This window comes from Ranitomeya variabilis, chromosome 2 (assembly GCF_051348905.1).
Source record: "Ranitomeya variabilis isolate aRanVar5 chromosome 2, aRanVar5.hap1, whole genome shotgun sequence".
Taxonomy (NCBI): domain Eukaryota; kingdom Metazoa; phylum Chordata; class Amphibia; order Anura; family Dendrobatidae; genus Ranitomeya; species Ranitomeya variabilis.
The window spans coordinates 1,084,873,669-1,084,897,004 of NC_135233.1; the positions used below are offsets into that span (position 1 = coordinate 1,084,873,669).

Here is a 23,336-nt window from a genome sequence, read left to right on the forward strand (position 1 = left end):
TGTCAATACACTGGAGCCTTTGTCTGCCATCCACCTACAACATCCTGGCAATTGTCTGGGTTTGTCAGTGGTGTACCATGCGGACAACATTTTGATAGGAACCTAGAATAGATCCAGTCACCTTCTGATCTGTAACATGACCTTGTCCGGAACCACCACATGCACTTCCTCGAACGTCTCCCTTTCTCATACTGAATGCTTTACGCTTATAAAAATATAATTTCCTGGCTTTATTTTTGACAAGTACCCTTACAGAGGTGTTATGGACAAATTCAATATATCTAGCAATGTTTGACATTTTTTTTTAAAGATATCAGCTTTTATTACACACGGCAAAATCAGACTCATGAAAATTAGAGATAAATAGTCTCATCTGCATATCTCTGCAGGCTTTGCGCCAGTCGCACAACTGTTAGATAAAGATATGCTATTTAGTAAACCAATAGAAAATGCGTAGATTTGTGCAGATTTGTCAATGCCACTCCTGTCTCTTTCCCTTGAGGAGGCTTCTTCCAAGTAAAATGAGGATTGTACATGCTCCTGACATGGGTTTTAGGCCTGACAGACTGACCACAGTACAGGCCATCGTTTGCATACATTGTATTCAGAATTTAATTCTAATACTTTTGGTGTCTGGTAGAATCCAATTTGCTGATATTGATCATACAGCTCCCCCAACTTCTGTATTATATTCACCTTACAGTGGCTTCACCCGCTATGACAGTGTCTCCATTGGGATCCGGTGGTAAAAATGAAATGTGGAGCTTACAAAATGCAGGTTTCACAACACCTGGTGGCCTTCTGCTAATTGTCAGTGAGGGCCACATAATGACATTGTGCAAAGGCCAAAATTCATATGGGCATGATTTAACTGGCATTGTAAAGGGATGGGGCATATGTATGCCACTATCTTGCTAACTATTTGGCATGAGGGAGGACGGGCCCTCCCGAATGTAGGAGTGAGAGCCCTCACAAATGTAAAAGGAAAAACTAAAGCCAAAACGCTCTGCGTGAACACATGCTAAGGGGGAGGTACACATTTTTTTTTTGTGTTATATACATGTAATTATGAAGGAAAAAATGTTTCTTTTTGGCTTGGTCTGATAGGTCTTTTTAAAAACCGTTGCAATAGTCTGACAACATTATTCCCAGATACCATATGTGAGTCAGAAAGGCATTCAGGCATCTTCTCCATGCTGTTCCCATTTAGTTTTAGCTCTTTCCCATCCATTTCAGCTTTTTTCTCAGGCCCCCAGATCTGTTTGTTGGGTCCATCAGAATAATATTCGGCATTCCCATTGACTTGCATTGGATTAGTTATTCGGTACGAATACACGGATATTAGAAATTATTCGTGACGATTTTCCCGAATCCGAATATTTCACTATTCGATCATCACTATTAAGAAACAATAATTAAAAGCTGTGACCGACCTTTGCCCATCTTGTCTTTTATTTTCCTAGGATCGGTGGGAAGGTGGAGCATATTGGATATGTTTGCCCTGGGGTCTCTGCGGTCTCATTGTTATAGTAGGGTTTTAAGATCATAGCAATTAACTTCTATTTCTATGATAAATTTTTCTCTGGCTTCAGAAAATGATTGGTTATCATGAGCGGAAGGTCCATCTGGTCATACGTGCATTTCCACTTCATCGGTAATGGGGCCATATGGAAAGAGGCTGCTTTCATGACCCAGCAGCTTCCCGTACATATGAATACAGCATATGCTTAGAAGAACATCCTCGCATGTCGTCAAATGTTGAAGATTCTTACATTACTTAAGCATGTTAATTCATTTTCGATATATTTTTCTATAGCCGTTCTGTCATATTGTGTATACTGGCACATGAGAATTACTTAACATTAACCACAAGTAGGATGTCACTTAACAGTCTCTGATATATGACAGTGCCTGGGGCGAGCTGACTGCTCCCTGTTGAGTAGGTAACAGTCCTGAATTTGGTCAGAGTACATTGTACGCCTGGAGCCCTCGTCTTACTGTGCCAGATAACTTTCTGAAATCTCGCTTCGTGATCCATACATTTAAGAGAAGTTTTAAAATGGAATATTTAATCTCGCATGAACATTTTATACCGAACTTACCTTCTTAATTCTTAAAAAACTTTCCACAGATTTTACTATCTTGGAAGAAGTAAAGCTCTAGTGCCTCCCATGGGCTTTCCACCTGACGAACCTGAACCTTTCACCACAGCTTTGTGCGTTTCTAAATTTTTATTTTTTTTTTTGCTATCTACATTTTTTTTCTGGTCACTTTATTTTTACATTGGAGAACACTTTTACATCTTGTAGGTAGCAATGCCTAAAGTCTCACAAATATAACAATACTTCCTAGGCTGACTGACAACATATAAGTGCCGGGGCGGACTCAGACAGAAGAAGGCCTCTGTGCAAAAACAGTATTTTGGGCCCTTTGCAGTCTAATAGCTCCTCATAATGCACAATTCCACCTGCATTGGAGGTAGACGTGGCCCCTTTACCTCTCGGGCCCCTGAATGCTTGCACCAATGTTATCTTTTCCCCTGTGTTATCCAGATGTAAAAAAAAAAAATAGGATATTCACTTTTCTCATCTCTCACCACTATTAAAATATGAGCCATGTGCATGCAACCCTAAACAGGTAACAATATGTACAACTACAGAGGAGCCCCCTAATTGTGGGTATGGGGGGGACCTCAGGAGACAACGCGCTGATACTGAATAAATGACTACACAAAGACCAACACTGATATTACCGCCATATAGTGACCATATAGTGGTGGATACCAGTGCTGCAGAACGTAGAAGAGATCACAGCACAGTTATACAGTAGATAGTGACTTACAGATGACCTTCTTACTGGTGGAGTGATTTACTTTTCCATCTGGCCCAATCCAAAATGAAATATTCTCCAGCCACAACTCGTCTGTGGAGATTACAACAAAAGACTTCTAATATTTTCTGCCCCCTCCCCATCTATACCCAACCTGCACAAACTCCTCATCCTGCTGGTACCCCAATACTGAGCCACCGCTGCCTATACTACCCCTGCTGGGTGACATGGCAGCAGCGCTCCTCTTAGTGCTCCGCATAGCAATGCCACCACTGTACCTCTTTAAAGTAAAATGCTCTCTTTGTGCCCTCTAGATGTCAAATTTGCCCCTTCAAATATTAGTGCCCGTTGAAAACAGTGTCCAGATTTTGTTCCATAGCAAGTAATACATGCCCCTTTTGTCAGTCCAAATAACCTGAGTTCCCCTATAACAATAAGTGCCCATTTAACATTCAATGATTATCCTGAGTCCCCCCATGTCCAATAATAATGTCCTGAGTCTCACCGACATATAGGGATAATGTCCTCTGACCCCCATAATAGTGACCCCATGAGTCCCCCAATGTACATTAATAATGTCCCCTAAGTCTCCCCCATGTACAGCTCCCCTATACACATAATGATGACCCTTCTGCATGGTGTGATTCCCCATAGCTCCTTTAAATGCAGTATAATGCCTCCACAGGTCCCCTATACACAGTATGATGGGCCTAAAGCACCTCAATACACAGTATGATGTCCCCACAGGTCCCCTATACACAATATAATAGGCCCTCAGCTCTCCTATACCCAGTATGATGGGTCCACAGCTTACCTATATACAGTATGATGGGCCAACAGCTCCCCTATACACAGTATGATGGGTCCACAGCTTCCCTATACACAGTATGATGGGTCCACAGCTTCCCTATACACAGTATGATGGGTCCACAGATTCCCTATACACAGTATGATGGTTCCACGGCTTCCCTATACAAAGTATGATGTCCCCACAGCTCCCCTATACACAATATAATAGGCCCTCGGCTTTCCTTTATGCAGTATGATGAGCCAACAGCTTCCCTATAAACAGTTTGAAGTCCCAACAGCTCCCCTATATACAATACAATAGGTCCTCAGCTCTCCTATACCCAGTATGATGGGTCCACAGCTTACCTATATACAGTATGATGGGCCAACAGCTCCCCTATACACAGTATGATGGGTCCACAGCTTCCCTATACACAGTATGATGGGTCCACAGCTTCCCTATACACAGTATGATGGGTCCACAGATTCCCTATACACAGTATGATGGTTCCACAGCTTCCCTATACACAGTATGATGTCCCCACAGCTCCCCTATACACAATATAATAGGCCCTCGGCTTTCCTTTATGCAGTATGATGAGCCAACAGCTTCCCTATAAACAGTTTGAAGTCCCGACAGCTCCCCTATATACAATACAATAGGTCCTCAGCTCTCCTATACACAGTATGATGTTCCCTTCCCACATCTCCCCTGTTCACAATATAATAGGCCCTTAGGTCCTCAGCTCTCCTATACATAGTATAGTATCGTCCCCATCTTCTGCCATTTCCAGCGCAACTTCTGGACAACAACTTGTTGCTTCTCAATGTAGGTGTAAAGGCCCCGTCTCACATAGCGATTTACCAACGATCACGACCAGCGATACGACCTGGCCGTGATCGTTGGTAAGTCGTTGTGTGGTCGCTGGGGAGCTGTCACACAGACCGCTCTCTCCAGTGACCAACGATCAGGGGAACGACTTCGGCATCGTTGAAACTGTCTTCAACGATGCCGAAGTCCCCCTGCAGCACCCGGGTAACCAGGGTAAACATCGGGTTACTAAGCGCAGGGCCGCGCTTAGTAACCCGATGTTTACCCTGGTTACCAAAAAAAACAAACAGTACATACTCGCCTTTCGGTGTCCGTCAGGTCCCTTGCCGTCTACTTCCTGCTCTGACTGAGTGCCGCCGTACAGTGAGAGCAGAGCGCAGCGGTGACGTCACTGCTGTGCTGTGCTCTCACTGTACGGCGGCACTCAGTCAGAGCAGGAAGCAGACGGCAAGGGACCTGACGGACATCAGATGGTGAGTATGTACTGTTTTTTTTTTTTTCACATTTACGCTGGTAACCAGGGTAAACATCGGGTTACTAAGCGTGGCCCTGCGCTTAGTAACCCGATGTTTACCCTGGTTACCAGTGAAGACATCGCTGGATCGGTGTCACACACACCGATTCAGCGATGTCAGCGGGACCTCAACGACCAAAAAAAGGTCCAGGCCATTCTGACACGACCAGCAATCTCACAGCAGGGGCTGGGTCGCTGGTACGTGTCACACATAGCGAGATCGCTACTGAGGTCGCTGTTGCGTCACAAAACTTGTGACTCAGCAGCGATCTCGCTAGCGATCTCGCTATGTGAGACGGGGCCTTAAGACTCTCAAAGACTTATAATAAAACAGAAAGTAACATTGGCACATTGGCAGTCACTTCCAGACAGTCAGAGCTATAACGACAAGATGGTGTTGAAGACGGTGACCAGTACGTATTTTACTACACACGGAACAAATATATTGAAAACCCAACATAAGTGATACTTTAAAAGGGTCAGTCTTAGGACAGATTTGCAATGATAAATTTTGCTAGCGTTATTTCTACAATTTTTCTTTACATTTAGCATCTCTATAACCATTGGACACCAAATTCCATATCACAGAATAGGATATGTTGTCCCATCAACCACCATGGACCAGATATTGACTGTATGGTTCACCATCAGCCACCTTGATGCTGACTATAACATATACAATATTACATACTGAAGAACATACAGAAGAAGTGTTTCACCCCAAAATAGATTTTCAAGTTCCCCCATTGGTTCCTGCATCAGCTGAGATAGCCCTAACCACAGACTAGACCACAGACGCAACTCGGACCTATGTTACTTGGAAGGCCCTTGATAGCTTCACATTCTTACTAAAGATCCAGAGGGCAGAGCAGAGAGCAAATTACCTATAGAAGGAAAAGTGTGCTGAAATAGAAAGAGATCCCAGAGTGAGTAAAACAAAACAGGAAATGCAAAATAAAGGATTAAGTGCATAGTGTTAGAGAATATGCTGCCTACTTCCTAAAAGAAACAAAAGATAGGTGGTTGTGAAGAGCATAAACACCACCTTGGGTGATACAAAATACAACCCAAAATGAGCAGTCACGTTTAGACTCTTGACAAACCAGCACCACTTTATTTGTATCCCTAGTGGTGAACATTAGCCATTACATTTTGTAAATGTTTTTTTTTTGCACCAAGTTCTCTGTGTCAAAAAAAGTTTACAGATCAATATCATTACTGCCTGAAAGAATAACTATTTTCACCGATGAGAAAAAAGTCGAATTCTTTTTTTCCTTCTCTTTGTAAAGCTTATTTCAGAAATAACAATCATTTGACGCAAGTCATTCCCTTCCTCCACCCAGTGAGTGACAAGAGACTGGTGTCAAGTAAGAAAATGAAATGTAAATTTTATTAAAGACCCCTCTCATCTCTCTGTATCAATCCAGATTGCAGCCTAACACAGCAAATCAAATCCTGTGCTCACTGGGCCTCGGGCAAGTGGAGAATCGTTTCCTCTTTATACTATTCCCTCCCAGTGAAATATTTTCCTGTTTAGTAAATGGAAATTGAAAATGCAAACTGTGTTCTAATCCAAAAGGAAAGCAGACCTCAGAAAACCGCATTTTAGGAAGCAATGTTATCATCTGGCTCAATGCTTTGTGCAAGCAATAACGGAGCGGAGATTATGACCTAGTCTTAATACTCTTTGTATTACATTTTTGTCATTAACCACAACACAATTGCTCTGTCTTTCTCTACGATCCATGGTCCAGATAATCCTCATCTAACATAATAACAGAAAGCTAGATCTGAAAAGGAACATTGCTTTAAAGTTCACCTGTTGGCTGCTCGTGGTGATGGCTTCCATTAAATCGGAGAATGACAGACGTTTTCTTCAGTACTGCACATTCGAAAATGTAAAGTTTATAGAGAAGGTTAAACTATTTTAAAATGATGCAAAAAATAAAATAAATTAATAAAAACAAACTCGCCTACAAACACCTGCCTAGAGATGAGTAAAATAATTAGGGTGGAACTGTATTGTATTCAAATTTTACAAAAATCGTCAAAATGCTGAATTTTTTGTAAATCACTTCAGCGCAGATTCTACGAGATTGCGGTCACTTTTATGCACAATAAAAGTCCAAGAAATGTTAGAAAAAAATTAAAAAAATTACACTTCTCTGGCCCCTCCGTTACTCACCATCACCCATCCAGTCCTCATCGTATCTTTGGATTGGTGTCAGTGGAATTGAAATCCCCAGGGCCTAGTTAGGTTTAGGCTTCTGGGTTTGCTGCACATGTGCCCTCAAAAGTTGCTGACCATAACTTCACAATGTGCGCTTCAACCTTTGTTGGTGCATTCGCAGAACTCTCCCTAGCCTAGCAAAACTCGGAAGCCACAGCCAATCAACCAAGGGAAAGGGAACCCCGGGAATTTCAGCACTGCTGACGCAAATCCAAACATGTGGCAAGGATCAGTCAAGTGGTGGTGAAGAGTGTAGGGGCTGTAGGGGTGGGCGGTGACATTATGTCACAACCATCAATGACTTGGCTGCAGAGAACACTGAGGGTCAGGTAGCTGTTGGCCAGGATGCCATCCTCCAGTCTTCAGACTCCATTGGAGCAGCAGTGCTGAAGTCGGGAATGGATTTTGTTCGTAAGTATGTTTTTTTTGCTATTGCTATGGTGGTTTTAAACATTTAGGTTAAAAAAGCATAGGAACATAGGTTACACATCTGCCTGAGTATAGAAGTTGGAACAAAATTGTTGACTTCAAAGCAAAATCAAAATTGATTTATCAAGTTTTATTTTTTTAGTAGTCAGAACGTACCTCCTGTGTCCCTAACTGCAAAGGTCATCCATTCTTTGGCTAGTCAAGTCTAGAAGAGGTCAATATTTTACTTTTAGTGAAAAGGTAATGTTTTAATAAAAACATTTTAAAACCTATCTTTAGGGGTTGAGGACTTCTACTTATTTCCAAAAATCCTCAGGTAATTTTTTGCTATTTTATAAAACTTGACACCATCTTCTCTTGATGATTCCTTACATCGGGCCTATCCCCAAAAACAACAATTACTAAAGACACTTCATAGAGTCCAATGTTCTCATATTCTCTGACTCCCGAGCAAGCATGAAGTCGGCAGTTGTTGAAGCCAATGTTCTCAAACTCTTCTTGCCGTCTCTGCTCCAGATTTGGAATTTGTTTTGGTCCTTCAATGGCTTCACGAATGAGGACTTCATGTGGTCTACACTTGTACGCTGAGGGAGATTGGATGGATAAAGTGGGTGGAATTTCTTTAAGGACAAATTAAAATATAGAATAAAGTTCATTTGTTGGTTTCTGACTCCATTTTTGTAAACTCAGAACAATAAGAAATGTTTAATGTATTCAGTAAACTCAATGTGTGGCATTGTACGAATTTTATATTAAAGGATTAATTAAAAATCCTGACAGATATTGATATGAATGATTCTGTTTTCAGAGAAGTTCCAAGAAGGTTTGTTGCATAATGTTTGCATCTCATTTGTATGCGACTCTGTGATATTACTTTTGCATACGATCTGCATACATTCTCGAGTAGAATGTTCCTTTATACTCATAAGATGTAAAGCAGCCATTCAATAAAACAAAAAAATTGTCAGGTGGAAAAGTTCTCACAAATTCCATTTACTCGCCCCGTGGAAAACTACTGTGGGGCAATCTCAAGTTATGGGGGTAATTTCCCGGGCCGCGTTAACAATACTTTCTTTTATGGTTTTTCCTTTGGTAGTTGATGGTTGTGTTCCCTTTCTTTTAATTACACTGTTATGTTTATGGAGCGTTCAATCAAAAAGAACCAATTATACCTTACAGGAAAATAAAAATATCTATCGTGCATATTAAATCATTGAGGTTTCCAAGATGAGAGCGTTTGTTTCTAACTATAAGAAAATTGAATTGTCGCTGTATATTCTGTGTAGACATTTGCTGAGTTGAATAATGTAACTTCTAAGCACCTTAAAGGGGGTTTCTACTTTAGAAGTATTTAATTTATGGAATTTATAGATATCTATCTGAATAGTTAAAGGGGTTGACTGGTCTAAAACTACAAGTATGCCATTACTAAATGTGACTCCAGAATCGTGTGCACTGCAGTGAGGACACTCCGATGACGGCGCCGGGAGCGGCGATCATGTGATCGCAAGTATACGATATGCAAACTTTCGGCCACATTCCGACTACACTATTCCCGGACTAGACTATTTAATGCAAGTGTATTGAGCAAGACCAAGGCCATCTAGTCCAAATGTGGCCAAGAGTATGCACATCGCATAGTTGCAGTCACATTACTGACACTCCCGACTCTGGCACTGGACAATCCTTGTACCACATTCACAAGGAGTGACTAAAGACTTGGAGTTTTATACTGGACAATCCCTCTAAAGGGGTTGTCCACTACTAGGTCAACCCCTTTTTGAACAAAATGTTTGACCCCGATAAAATAAAAAAACCTATACTCACCTTCCGTACTGGCGCCGTTTCCACGGTGTTGGAACTCATTTTCCCTGGGGCTCTAGTGGGGTGTTGTTACACATGACCTCAATGCCCAATCAGCACTGGCATCACTGTCCATGTCTAAGTATGGATTGAACATGAAGCGGAAGTCCAGGCAGTAGCTGATCCTTGGCTTCGTCTTCATGCTCAATCCGTAGGCGGAGACAGTGATATCGACGCTGATTGTGCACAAAGCCAAGTGTCACAACACTGCACGAGAAACCCGGGGAGAGCGAGTGCCAATACCACGGGGTTGGCGCCGGTATGGGAGGTGAGTATAAGCTTTCTAGTTTATCGAGACCAACCATTTAGTTCAAGAAGGAGTTGTAGTGGACAACCCCTTTTAGGGTATTCTGTTCACAATACTAATCTCTTGACTAGAGATTAGCTTAAGAGAAAGTGTTTCTTGCTCAGCAGTCTTTGCATTACACAGACATGAGTGATGCCCATCACGGTACATCCCCATAAACCTGTCAATGCACATGTGTGATTTGCAAATGTTGTGCACATGTTGCTTTATAGAGAATTTTCACTAAAACTGACGTTCAAGCATGGCATCTCAGCAGTTGCGTTGGGTTGTAGTGTCATTAGCACCGTTCATACCTGATGCAGAAGTGCTGTCATATAACCCCTTTAGATGCCTCTGACAATAGCAGCAACGGCATTTAAGTGGTTAGACAGAGGAAGAAGGCTTCCAATGTCACCACATCACCCCTACTCCAATGCACTGCAGTTAGTGGTGACTACGGGTTGCTCTGGCAGCCAGTGGCCTAACAATGGCCTCCATGACTGCCATTTCTGTATTGTCATCATACATAGACTTTGTATAGACTTTGATTCTTGACCATAGATTTCCAAATACATGCAAAAAACATTTAAAAAAAAAAAAAAAAAAAACTTAAAATGTTTTTTTTCCTACTTTGGGACCTTATATCCGATTTGCTTGATTGTTTTTTATATTTATACAAACAAGAGATGTTGCAAAATAATAATAGTAATAAAGTAATAAAAGTAATAAAAATAGTGCAATAAAAGTAAAGTAATAAGTGATGCAATTTTCCCCAATCTATATTTATTAAAGCAGACAGGTCATTGATGTGCAGCTACAGAGGCAAATGAAAAAGCGCTCGTCTGTCCATTCATAGGACAATGTCACAGCATTCACCATCCCATTCACAGCACGGCGCGTGGAATCCAGAGGACGCAAGCTGCCACCAGGGACATGCAAATAGGCTCCTCAAGAAAGCGCCTTAGGAGCTGTTCATTAAGCTCAAGCATTTTTATTTTTTTGGGGGGGTTAGGGCCTCCTGATGGTGTCTTCATTTACAGCATTGTAAATCAACCTCTATCACTGCCATACAATATTCTAGGTAATTCTCACTGAAGCGATTGGGGTCATAATTTGTAAGAACATGAACAAGGGCAAGGAAAGTCACCATAGACTCAACGAACGCATGGAACCACGTCGTGATTTAATGCTTTGTGTATGTTAATTGCTGGGGAGAGACATCAAATTACAAACATTAGGAAAGTCGAAAATGAAATCTCACAATCTTGAGCAATATAGTGACCCTCCAAGGTGAAATATTTATTATAGACATCAGTGGAGCCCTCACGTAAAACCAATTGTTTCTCCAAAACAGGTGGGAAGTTTCCATGTTCCTTCCTTTACATATTTTGAAATATTTGACTATATAATTGTATACATTATAACAAATTTATTTAAAGTACCGTACATTATTTTTTATAATTTATTTTTACGGATTTTCAGTAACTCACAAACAAAATTTTTTTATGGATACTTTGGAAAACAACAATAAATCTTTAGGATCCTAAATAATATATGGTTACGTCCAATAATTGCCATGTAAAGACATCAGCTGTACCTGTAAAATGATAATAATTGCATAATAATAATTTAATTTTCAAAAATATCTGATTTTTCTGGATTGTCCAGGAATTTCTGGATGGTTGGCAATCATGATAAGTCAACATTCAGGGATGGATTGACAATTTTGGCAATGCTTAATGGCTCAGACCATACAGTAGATCATTCAGTTCATTTTTATTAGGGTCGGAGCTGATTTTCTTTTCTGAAGAGCTCTGAATTCCCTAATTTTCATCATAGAGGTTATATATATATAATTTTGGCTGCCTAAAGCCACCGTTATAGAGAAACTCCCACTGAGAATTAGGGGGCAAGAGGTCTATGACCATTTTAAACTAAAGACTCAGAATACCATCACTCTGCCGCATGACTGGTGGAAAACGAGTTACAGGTGTTTTCAGGGACTTTGAGATTGATGTCCTATCTGACCTCGTCGGGGATCTGACATCGGACACACGCCAATTATCTTACTGAAGGGGCTACTCTTCATTGCTATGCACACCTCTGTAGATTTTGTAGCAGCTGTGCCTGGTACTGCAAATCTCGACAGCTCTATTCCATTCGATCATCTAATCCATGAGTCAGACCCTTATCAATATTGTATTGATGGCCAACCCTGAATATAAATTATCAATATGAACGTTTCATAAAACCCTTAACCATTTGTGCTAAAATCAGAAATTTGCCTACTTATATGGTGAAGCTGATATTTATTTGAAACATTACACTAAAGGACGCCATACATATTAGATAAATGTCAGTTAAACCCACCAATATTGATGGGTCTGGACGATGAAGTGAATGGGGGCGCCACCCAACTGACGGTCAGGAAAGATGTTGATTCTGCAATTCTGATTTCGGACTGCTGACTGAGATAGGCCACCAGTCTAGCGAGCACTCTTGTGTATCGGCGAGTCGGCCGAGAAGGCTGTTGAATGAACGATCAACCTAAACATCATTCGGCCAACAGTCATTTAATTTGTATGGCCAGCTTTAGAGGATCCCTGATAACTGGTTGAGCTGTCATTGAAGGTTCTGTTTATACTCTAGCTTATTGAGGAATAGATTGAACTTTAAAGCCCCATGGTTATTGAAAAGTAAAGGACCAAAGAAAGGGAGTTTGCAAAACAACGTATGCAGTTTGTAACCTCGGAGACATATAATTCTGTAATGGAGCTATAGACTCTGAATGGTTGCAGTTGCAATCAAAGTTATACAACTCTACTCTCCTTTGTAAATTAGATTCATTAAGAAAATGTACAATCATTCCACTGTTTGCAACAAACCAATGAGCTATGTGAAAATTTCAACCCAAGACAAATAACATTGGAAGCTTGCAATGTGTGTAGGACAAGGTAGATTAAATCAAGTATCAGGAATTCCTTAGAGAATACATCATGCCTTCTGCGAGGAAGCTGAAACTTGGGCATAATTAGACCTTTCAGCAGGACAGTTGTCCAAAGCACCTCGTAGTCCACCAAGGCTTGGTTTCAAAAAAAGTTCTGGAAGGTTTTGGAGTGGCTGTCACAGTTGTCAGACTTGAATATCATAAAAAAAATATTATGGAATTTGAAGATGTTACAGCAGCAAACCTAAGAATATTAGTGACCCGGAGAGGACTTACTACTAGGAATATGCTGAAATTCCTTAAGGTCTTTACTCGTGCCTTTCTAACTAGACAAGGCAACAGCCCCTTCCCCATGAGACAAACACCTAAATATGGAAGATTTGAAGAAACCAAGTCTTCAATCTCAGGGGACTCCAAATTTCCTTAGATGAGGTTCTTATATTTGTTTTCTGCAAGCAGTGAGTAGGGTTTCCAAATTTTGGCGGCTTGAACAATGCCAAAAATCTAGACATTGCCACCTTGTGTATTGTGTTTACCCCAACACCCAAGGGCTTTTCATCAATTCATTCATCATAACAGGAAATCTATAGCTTTCATATTTGTAATTTCTGCCAATGTTCAGTGATGAGTAATTAATTCTATATTATGGATCTCTAATGAGTAATCCAAAATGGTCCAAGATTGAGACAAAGATGGGATTACTGGATGGGGAAATGACCTGTGACAGGTCTCCTTATCGTGAATGTGGTCATCTCCCAGTTACATAAATCAGCTGCAATGGTATGCACATCATACAGGCTTATTATCCAAGCAATTACCTAAAAAAAGTTGTTCACGGGTCCAGAGATCTAGTGGATAAATCCATGCTAGTAGTTTCACCCCAATATTGTCAAAGCAAGTTGCAGATAGAAAAAAGAAATCGAAGAGAACAATAAAACTAATCAGTAGTCTTACACACAGGTGCATCAAACCACACATGGTAAAACTTCCAAGATTCCCCAAATGTTTGGTCCCAAGAAATGATGAACCATTTATTTCTATGTGGCTTCATTTTTCAGTGTTGGATCTTTGTCATCTTCTTGGTGTCTTTCTTGTTTTTTCTTTGAGTTCTATGGGGAAAAAAAAAGATTTGCCTACTAATTTTAGTTTGCTAGTACAGTTAGAAAAAAACTGATATTATAGTGTACCTTGAAAATATAATTTGATATAAGAACTAATAAAGCAAACAAAAACATAAAAGAGCTAACTGTCAACTAAAAAGGTGCAAGTGCCACATTTTTTACTACGTGGTCGAAAAAAAAGCTGTAGTTTTGCATAAATATATTCTGCTTGACAGTCTAAGTTACCAAAGGTCAGTCTGGCTCACTAACATACCAAAGAATTTAGTAGGCACAATCATGGACCTCAAAGGTCCAGCAGAAGACAACCCCATTTGGAGGTGGATCTGGAGACAATCACTTGTCATTAAGGTCTATTTTATATAGTAGGATCACAAAAAAACTATTAGATCTGAAGAATTACATGACCCTTGAGTGCAACTCAGATTACAATGAAATTGGAGCCAACATGCACATGTTCTGTAACGATAGGGCATGGATCCCTCATATTATTTTCCCTGATGGACTAAATTAACCCACGTTGGACACAGGAGTTAATAGTGACCCATTACTTTTGCTATTGATCACCCGTTTCTAATGGGTTAAGATACGACTTATCTTAAACATTTTCCAGACTTAGTAATGTTAACCCTGATCAATTAGGTTTTAAATGGGACATTTGGTCTAATACTATTAGGGTCAATCCTTTTCCTACCTTGATGTCTACAATTTTATCAAACCCTATGTCAAAATTGCAAATCATTAGTGCTTCTGTGGTCCCGACTCCCGTTATATTGTCTAGAATCCAATCAATGTAGAGAGAGGTGCAGACATCATAACCTTGAGGACCAATGAACTCAATTCCGACACTGGTGTTACAAATGAACCGATTATTTTTTTTACTGGTCATCCTCTTCCAATGGGCTTGGAGTTTTGTCGGAAAATGTCCAAAATGGGAAAGATTTACCCTCTTCAATCTTGCTTTAAATAAAACGTGTGGCCTTATACGGTCAAATATTTACCTTCCTCGGTGTCTGCAGCATCATAAAACAATTTTTACAAACCCTATGTCAAAGTTGGAATACCTCAGTGCTTCCTTGGTCCCACTAAATTGTCTAGCATTCCATCCACGTAGACAGAATCATGGACTTATCCTGAACAATTCATATCCTGGACAATTCACATTGTAGAACATTGATAACCTGTCAGATCTTCTGTCGATCATTCTTCCTGTTGACCATACTTAGCACTAATCTGGACCCACTACATCACTATAATTGTTGATATGGACATTAATCATGATCATATTCCACAGAATAGCCTTCATCTGCCCAATATTGCCCTGTACCGTGATGATTCCTTGTTAATTATTACATTGTAGGACCCATGGGAAACGAAGTTCTCGCCAAGCCATGGTATAATGAAAGTTCACTATGCACAGGTGTCAAGGGACAGTCCCAGTCTCCCGCTGAGAGTTTATAGACAGAACTAAGTCAGCACACATTATGTGTCAGAGCCAACATCAGACAGAATCAGTTTCTTTGATCACAGACCTCTACAGGAAGCTTAGATCTCAGACAAATTAGATAAAAATGAATTTATAGCAGATCTGTATCCTGGGGCACACACGGCTGAATTCTATCTTAGGAGTGGCATGGTAAGTATCAAAACATATAAATTGTAGCATTTCCTTTCTTTATGTCTTTCTGATATATTCTAATTGAAATCAGAAGTCGAAACTTTACTTGGATCTCCATTTGTCTGGTAATTAATTCCGAAACATAACACAAACAGCGCACGCGCCAGCAAATTGAGCGACCACCCGTGTGAAAAACAAAAACACTTCAAACACAACTGACAAAAAGTATTATTGTTTAGTTTATCAGGTTAGCAGATGTGTGGACTTGAAAACTGACAACCACTTCTCTCACCGGGAAATATGCTCAGGACAGTTGTCACTTCCTTGGGGGCAGCTTAGACCAAGGGCATACGGGTCTTAGAGTATCCTCCTGAAGTTTACATTGAGGGCACTTCCTGGGGTATACATCCAATGTATATCCTACATGGACACCACTAGGTAGCTACACAGTGTCATCTGTTGATCATAGGAAAAGAAGCATACCGGACCCCTGACCCTGTATGGCATAGTGCATTCTTCTGCTCTATTAAAAATTGCATCAAAGGTCTTGTCCAGTCAAAATCAACAAGTTTGCAGTCACTGTGGGTTGCAGGGATATGCCAGTTTCTGACCCAGTACCGGAGGGTAAGTAAGTATTATACACACTTCTGGCCAGTGGACACGGCCACGCTCCAAACATCTGTATGGTGCAAGCCACTTCCTCTAGTCTACCACACCCACTGGACAGCCACGTCTCTAGATGGGGCGCAACCTTGCTCAATACAAGTGTAGGGAGCAAGGTCACGCCCTCTAGACGGTCTCTGGTTGAGAGTATGTATAAGACATACATACCCTCCGATCCTGGGTCAGGAACTGGCGAATCCCCGCAGCCGACAGTGTTCATACTGTGCGGAGTTAACGCAGTCTGATTAGGTTAACGCTCACTGCTTCGTTCCGCCATTGTTCACACTGACAGCAGTTATACATCTCTGCACAGTGGACCCCGGGTTGCGATTGCACCTTAATTTATATATTTTTTAGTGCAATCCGCCAACCCTAACAGGCTGCCTATTTAGTATTTTGCACCTCTGTTTTCCAACAGCTTTTCTATATGGGTTGGCTGCATCCTGATTTGCATTTGTTCAGAGACCCGGGTAGGTAAGTGGTGCTGCCCTTTTTCAGTTGTATTTTTTAATTTTTTCTACTTTTCTCTTCCAAGTCTATTATTTTGAGCCATTTCATATTTTGGAATCAATAGTATTGCATAAATTAGGACATTCCCATTAGGTTTATGCCGGCAAAGATTTATATTTTGGGAAGGATAACAAAATACCTATATATGATGCCCGTTGGCCTATCATTTAGAGAAAAGAAGTAGATGAAGTATGTCAAATACCAAAATGAAAAAAAGTAATCATGTGAGTAATCCATGAGCTCGTTTTAAATGAAATTTTGGAAAGGATTAAAAAATCCATATTAATAAATATTACTCATGATCAATTAAATTAGTTTTGCACTTGTTCCAAAAAGTTTATGATAGAAAAAAAATGATCGCACAATGTGGACGTTTTTAGAATGCATTTATGAGGAATAGAATAAAAAAAAGTAAATAAGCTTCATTCATTATTGCATTTATGCTCGTTCTGTCTAGTTTTTATTTTTGTTTTTCACCTGTTTATATTTCTCTTATATTTTTAGCCTTTCACCCTTGGAGGGATTTTATGTACATCTGGGATTTTTTTGTGCACCATACTAAAAGGGTTAAAGGCAAAAATAGAGATCATTTTTGATTTTCATTACATTCTTGAACCACATGTGCCAATTTGAAGAATTTGGTGAAAAAAAGGTCAACGAATACCACAAAATTAAAAGCTAAGAGTGAATAAAAAAAAGCAAATGGATTCATAGTCTAATGCAGCCTCGTTTTTTGTTTTTTACAAAAGCGGCACAATCTCTAATTTGCCACTGTGGTTACCCATTTTGCAACCATCTGTAGCTTTGCTCTGCCTTTCTTTAATAGTTGAACCTAAAAACTGTACAACATACTTAATGTGCAGTCTGATACAATTTGTAGAGCCGTAATCCTAAATTGTATTTTTGCTTTTGCAGCAGCTGCCTGGTACTACTTGCTGCAATTCAATTCCTAGTTTTATACACCAATACGGTATTGTATTGCATTGTTACTGTTGTGCCGCTATGCAATAAGGTTTGCCTTTTAGAAGCTTGCCTTCCCTCTCTCCCCATATCTGACTCCTTAGCTCTGATGTTAGTATTCCCTCCCTTCTTCAGCCATGTTAAGAAGATCAGAATAGTCTTTTTTACCTACTGTACTTGCGCATAACAAGAATTCAACCTGAAAATAAACCTTCTTCTGGAATCTTCATATGTGCCTCTTCAGTCGAGTAAAGCTATATGAAAAAATCTATTTGTGTGAGTACCGTGTTGTGAAATTGGATTTTGGGCTCCCCCGGTGGCCACTGGTGGAATTGAACTTGTGTGCATCATCCCCTCTGTTCACCTGTTCCCATCAGGATGTGGGAGTCGCTATTTAGCCTTGCTCCTCTGTCACTTCCATGCCGGTCAACATTGTAATCAGAAGCCTTTCTGTGCATGTTCCTGCTACCAGACAACTTCCAGCTAAGTCGGACTTTTGTCCTTGTTTGTTTTTTGCATTTTGTTCCAGTTCACAGCTGCAGTTTCGTTTCTGTGTCTGGAAAGCTCTTGTGATCTGAAATTGCCACTCTGATGTTATGAGTTAATACTAGAGTCTTAAAGTAATTTCAGGATGGTGTATTGATAGGGTTTTCAGCTGACCATGAAAGTACCCTTTCTGTCTTCCTGCTATCTAGTAAGCGGACCTCGATTTTGCTAAACCTATTTTCATACTACGCTTGTCATTTTCATCTTAAATCACCGCCAATATATGTGGGGGCCTCTGTCTGCCTTTCGGGGAAATTTCTCTAGAGGTGAGCCAGGACTATATTTTCCTCTGCCAGGATTAGTTAGTCCTCCGGCCGGCGCTGGGCGTCTAGGGATAAAACGCAGGCTACGCTACCCGGCTACTGTTAGTTGTGCGGCAGGTTTAGTTCATGGTCAGTTTAAGTTTCCATCCTTCCAAGAGCTAGTTCCTATGTATGCTGGGCTATGTTCTCTTGCCATTGAGAACCATAACAGTTTGACCGGCCCACAAAGGGTTAAATTAATTGGCAGAGAAAGGAGAGAAAAAAGAAGTCTGCTGAAAAATTTTTTTTTTTTTTTTTTTTTTTTCCTTCAGTTCTGAGTGTGCTTTCAATTGAATCACTTGCAAGTCTGCCTATATTGCAGCCTTCCTCTCTCTCTCTCCTTCTAATCCTGGAATGGCTCTGTGTTCACCTGTTTAAAATGGATATTCAGAGTTTAGCTGCAGGTTTGAATAATCTCACCACGAAAGTTCAAAATTTACAAGATTTTGTTGTTCATGTTCCTATATCTGAACCTAGAATTCCTTTGCCTGAATTTTTCTCGGGGAATAGATCTTGCTTTCAAAATTTCAAAAATAATTGCAAGTTGTTTTTGTCCCTGAAATCTCGCTCTGCTGGAGATCCTGCTCAGCAGGTCAGGATTGTGATTTCCTTGCTCCGGGGCGACCCTCAAGATTGGGCTTTTGCATTGGCTCCAGGGGATCCTGCGTTGCTCAATGTGGATGCGTTTTTTCTGGCCTTGGGGTTGCTTTATGAGGAACCTCATTTAGAGCTTCAGGCGGAAAAAGCCTTGATGTCCCTATCTCAGGGGCAAGATGAAGTTGAAATATACTGCCAAAAATTCCGTAAATGGTCTGTGCTTACTCAGTGGAATGAGTGCGCCCTGGCGGCGAATTTCAGAGAGGGTCTCTCTGATGCCGTTAAGGATGTTATGGTGGGGTTCCCTGTGCCTGCGGGTCTGAATGAGTCCATGACAATGGCTATCCAGATCGATAGACGTCTGCGGGTGCGCAAACCTGTGCACCATTTGGCGGTGTCTACTGAGAAGACGCCAGAGAATATGCAATGTGATAGAATTCTGTCCAGAAGCGAACGGCAGAATTTTAGACGAAAAAATGGGTTGTGCTTTTATTGTGGTGATTCAACTCATGTTATATCAGCATGCTCTAAGCGTACTAAGAAGCTTGATAAGTCAGTTTCAATTGGCACTTTTCAGTCTAAGTTTATTCTATCTGTGACCCTGATTTGTTCTTTATCATCTATTACCGCGGATGCCTATGTCGACTCTGGCGCCGCTTTGAGTCTTATGGATTGGTCCTTTGCCAAACGCTGTGGGTATGATTTAGAGCCTCTTGAAACTCCTATACCTCTGAAGGGGATTGACTCCACCCCATTGGCTAGTAATAAACCACAATACTGGACACAAGTAACTATGCGAATTAATCCGGATCATCAGGAGATTATTCGCTTTCTTGTGCTGTATAATCTACATGATGTGTTGGTGCTTGGATTGCCATGGCTGCAATCTCATAACCCAGTCCTCGACTGGAACGCTATGTCTGTGTTAAGCTGGGGATGTAAGGGGATGCATGGGGACGTACCTTTGGTTTCCATTTCGTCATCTATTCCCTCTGAGATTCCTGAATTCTTGTCTGACTATCGTGACGTTTTTGAAGAACCTAAGCTTGGTTCATTACCTCCGCACCGGGAGTGCGATTGTGCCATAGATTTGATTCCGGGTAGTAAATACCCTAAGGGTCGTTTATTTAATCTGTCTGTGCCTGAACATGCTGCTATGCGAGAATAAATAAAGGAGTCCTTGGAAAAGGGACATATTCGTCCTTCGTCATCTCCCTTAGGAGCCGGTTTTTTCTTTGTGTCTAAGAAAGATGGCTCTTTGAGGCCGTGTATTGATTATCGGCTTTTGAATAAAATCACGGTTAAATATCAATATCCGTTGCCACTGCTGACTGATTTGTTTGCTCGCATAAAGGGGGCCAAGTGGTTCTCTAAGATAGATCTCCGTGGGGCGTATAATTTGGTGCGAATTAAGCAGGGGGATGAGTGGAAAACCGCATTTAATACGCCCGAGGGCCACTTTGAGTATTTGGTGATGCCTTTTGGCCTTTCAAATGCCCCTTCAGTCTTTCAGTCCTTTATGCATGACATTTTCCGTGATTATTTGGATAAATTTATGATCGTGTATCTGGATGATATTCTGATTTTTTCGGATGACTGGGACTCTCATGTCCAGCAGGTCAGGAGGGTTTTTCAGGTTTTGCGGTCTAATTCCTTGTGTGTGAAGGGTTCTAAGTGCGTTTTTGGGGTTCAAAAGATTTCCTTCTTGGGATACATTTTTTCCCCCTCTTCCATCGAGATGGATCCTGTCAAGGTTCGGGCTATTTGTGATTGGACGCAACCCTCTTCTCTTAAGAGTCTTCAGAAATTTTTGGGCTTTGCTAACTTTTATCGTCGATTTATTGCTGGTTTTTCTGATGTTGTTAAACCATTGACTGATTTGACTAAGAAGGGTGCTGATGTTGCTGATTGGTCCCCTGCTGCTGTGGAGGCCTTTCGGGAGCTTAAGCGCCGCTTTTCTTCCGCCCCTGTGTTGCGTCAGCCTGATGTTGCTCTTCCTTTTCAGGTTGAGGTCGACGCTTCTGAAATCGGAGCTGGGGCGGTTTTGTCGCAAAGAAGTTCCGACTGCTCCGTGATGAAACCTTGTGCTTTTTTTTCTCGTAAATTTTCGCCCGCCGAGCGGAATTATGATATTGGGAATCGGGAGCTTTTGGCCATGAAGTGGGCTTTTGAGGAGTGGCGTCATTGGCTTGAGGGGGCTAGACATCAGGTGGTGGTATTGACCGACCACAAAAATTTAATTTATCTTGAGTCCGCCAGACGCCTGAATCCTAGACAGGCGCGCTGGTCGTTGTTTTTCTCTCGGTTTAATTTTGTGGTGTCATACCTACCGGGTTCTAAGAATGTTAAGGCGGATGCCCTTTCTAGGAGTTTTGAGCCTGACTCCCCTGGTAATTCTGAACCTACAGGTATCCTTAAGGATGGAGTGATATTGTCTGCCGTTTCTCCAGACCTGCGGCGGGCCTTGCAGGATTTTCAGGCGGATAGACCTGATCGTTGCCCACCTGGTAGACTGTTTGTTCCTGATGATTGGACCAGTAAAGTCATTTCTGAGGTTCATTCTTCTGCATTGGCAGGTCATCCTGGAATCTTTGGTACCAGGGATTTGGTGGCAAGGTCCTTCTGGTGGCCTTCCCTGTCACGAGATGTACGAGGCTTTGTGCAGTCTTGTGACGTTTGTGCTCGGGCTAAGCCTTGTTGTTCTCGGGCTAGTGGATTGTTGTTGCCCTTGCCTATCCCGAAGAGGCCTTGGACGCACATCTCGATGGATTTTATTTCGGATCTTCCTGTTTCTCAGAAGATGTCTGTCATCTGGGTGGTGTGTGACCGTTTCTCTAAGATGGTCCATTTGGTTCCCCTGCCTAAGTTGCCTTCTTCTTCCGAGTTGGTTCCTCTGTTTTTTCAAAATGTGGTTCGTTTGCATGGTATTCCGGAGAATATCGTTTCTGACAGAGGAACCCAATTCGTGTCTAGATTTTGGCGGGCATTCTGTGCTAGGATGGGCATAGATTTGTCTTTCTCGTCTGCTTTCCATCCTCAGACTAATGGCCAGACCGAGCGGACGAATCAGACTTTGGAGACATATTTGAGGTGTTTTGTGTCTGCAGATCAGGATGATTGGGTTGCTTTTTTGCCTTTAGCGGAGTTTGCCCTCAATAATCGGGCCAGCTCTGCCACCTTGGTGTCTCCTTTTTTCTGTAATTCGGGGTTTCATCCTCGATTTTCCTCCGGTCAGGTGGAATCTTCGGATTGTCCTGGAGTGGATGCTGTGGTGGAGAGGTTGCATCAGATTTGGGGGCAGGTGGTGGACAATTTGAAGTTGTCCCAGGAGAAGACTCAGCTTTTTGCCAACCGCCGGCGTCGGGTTGGTCCTCGGCTTTGTGTCGGGGACTTGGTGTGGTTGTCTTCTCGTTTTGTCCCTATGAGGGTTTCTTCTCCTAAGTTTAAGCCTCGGTTCATCGGCCCGTACAAGATATTGGAGATTCTTAACCCTGTGTCCTTCCGTTTGGACCTCCCTGCATCTTTTTCTATTCATAATGTTTTTCATCGGTCATTGTTGCGCAGGTATGAGGTACCGGTTGTGCCTTCCGTTGAGCCTCCTGCTCCGGTGTTGGTTGAGGGCGAGTTGGAGTACGTTGTGGAAAAAATCTTGGACTCCCGTGTTTCCAGACGGAAACTCCAGTATCTGGTCAAATGGAAGGGATACGGTCAGGAGGATAATTCTTGGGTGACTGCCTCTGATGTTCATGCCTCCGATCTGGTCCGTGCCTTTCATAGGGCTCATCCTGATCGCCCTGGTGGTTCTGGTGAGGGTTCGGTGCCCCCTCCTTGAGGGGGGGGTACTGTTGTGAAATTGGATTTTGGGCTCCCCCGGTGGCCACTGGTGGAATTGAACTTGTGTGCATCATCCCCTCTGTTCACCTGTTCCCATCAGGATGTGGGAGTCGCTATTTAACCTTGCTCCTCTGTCACTTCCATGCCGGTCAACATTGTAATCAGAAGCCTTTCTGTGCATGTTCCTGCTACCAGACAACTTCCAGCTAAGTCGGACTTTTGTCCTTGTTTGTTTTTTGCATTTTGTTCCAGTTCACAGCTGCAGTTTCGTTTCTGTGTCTGGAAAGCTCTTGTGATCTGAAATTGCCACTCTGATGTTATGAGTTAATACTAGAGTCTTAAAGTAATTTCAGGATGGTGTATTGATAGGGTTTTCAGCTGACCATGAAAGTACCCTTTCTGTCTTCCTGCTATCTAGTAAGCGGACCTCGATTTTGCTAAACCTATTTTCATACTACGTTTGTCATTT

General features: G+C 41.6%; 1 protein-coding gene across 1 annotated transcript in view; it reads right to left on the bottom strand.

The window, feature by feature from the left end:
• Window positions 1-7,950: 7,950 nt before the first annotated feature.
• PKHD1 (PKHD1 ciliary IPT domain containing fibrocystin/polyductin) overlaps window positions 7,951-23,336 on the bottom strand; it is a 785,044-nt gene continuing 769,658 nt past the window's right edge. Inside the window, exon 64 of the mRNA XM_077281797.1 lies at window positions 7,951-8,243. Within this exon, the coding sequence (XP_077137912.1) occupies window positions 7,951-8,243 (293 nt within the window). The remainder of the gene's footprint in view (window positions 8,244-23,336) is intronic.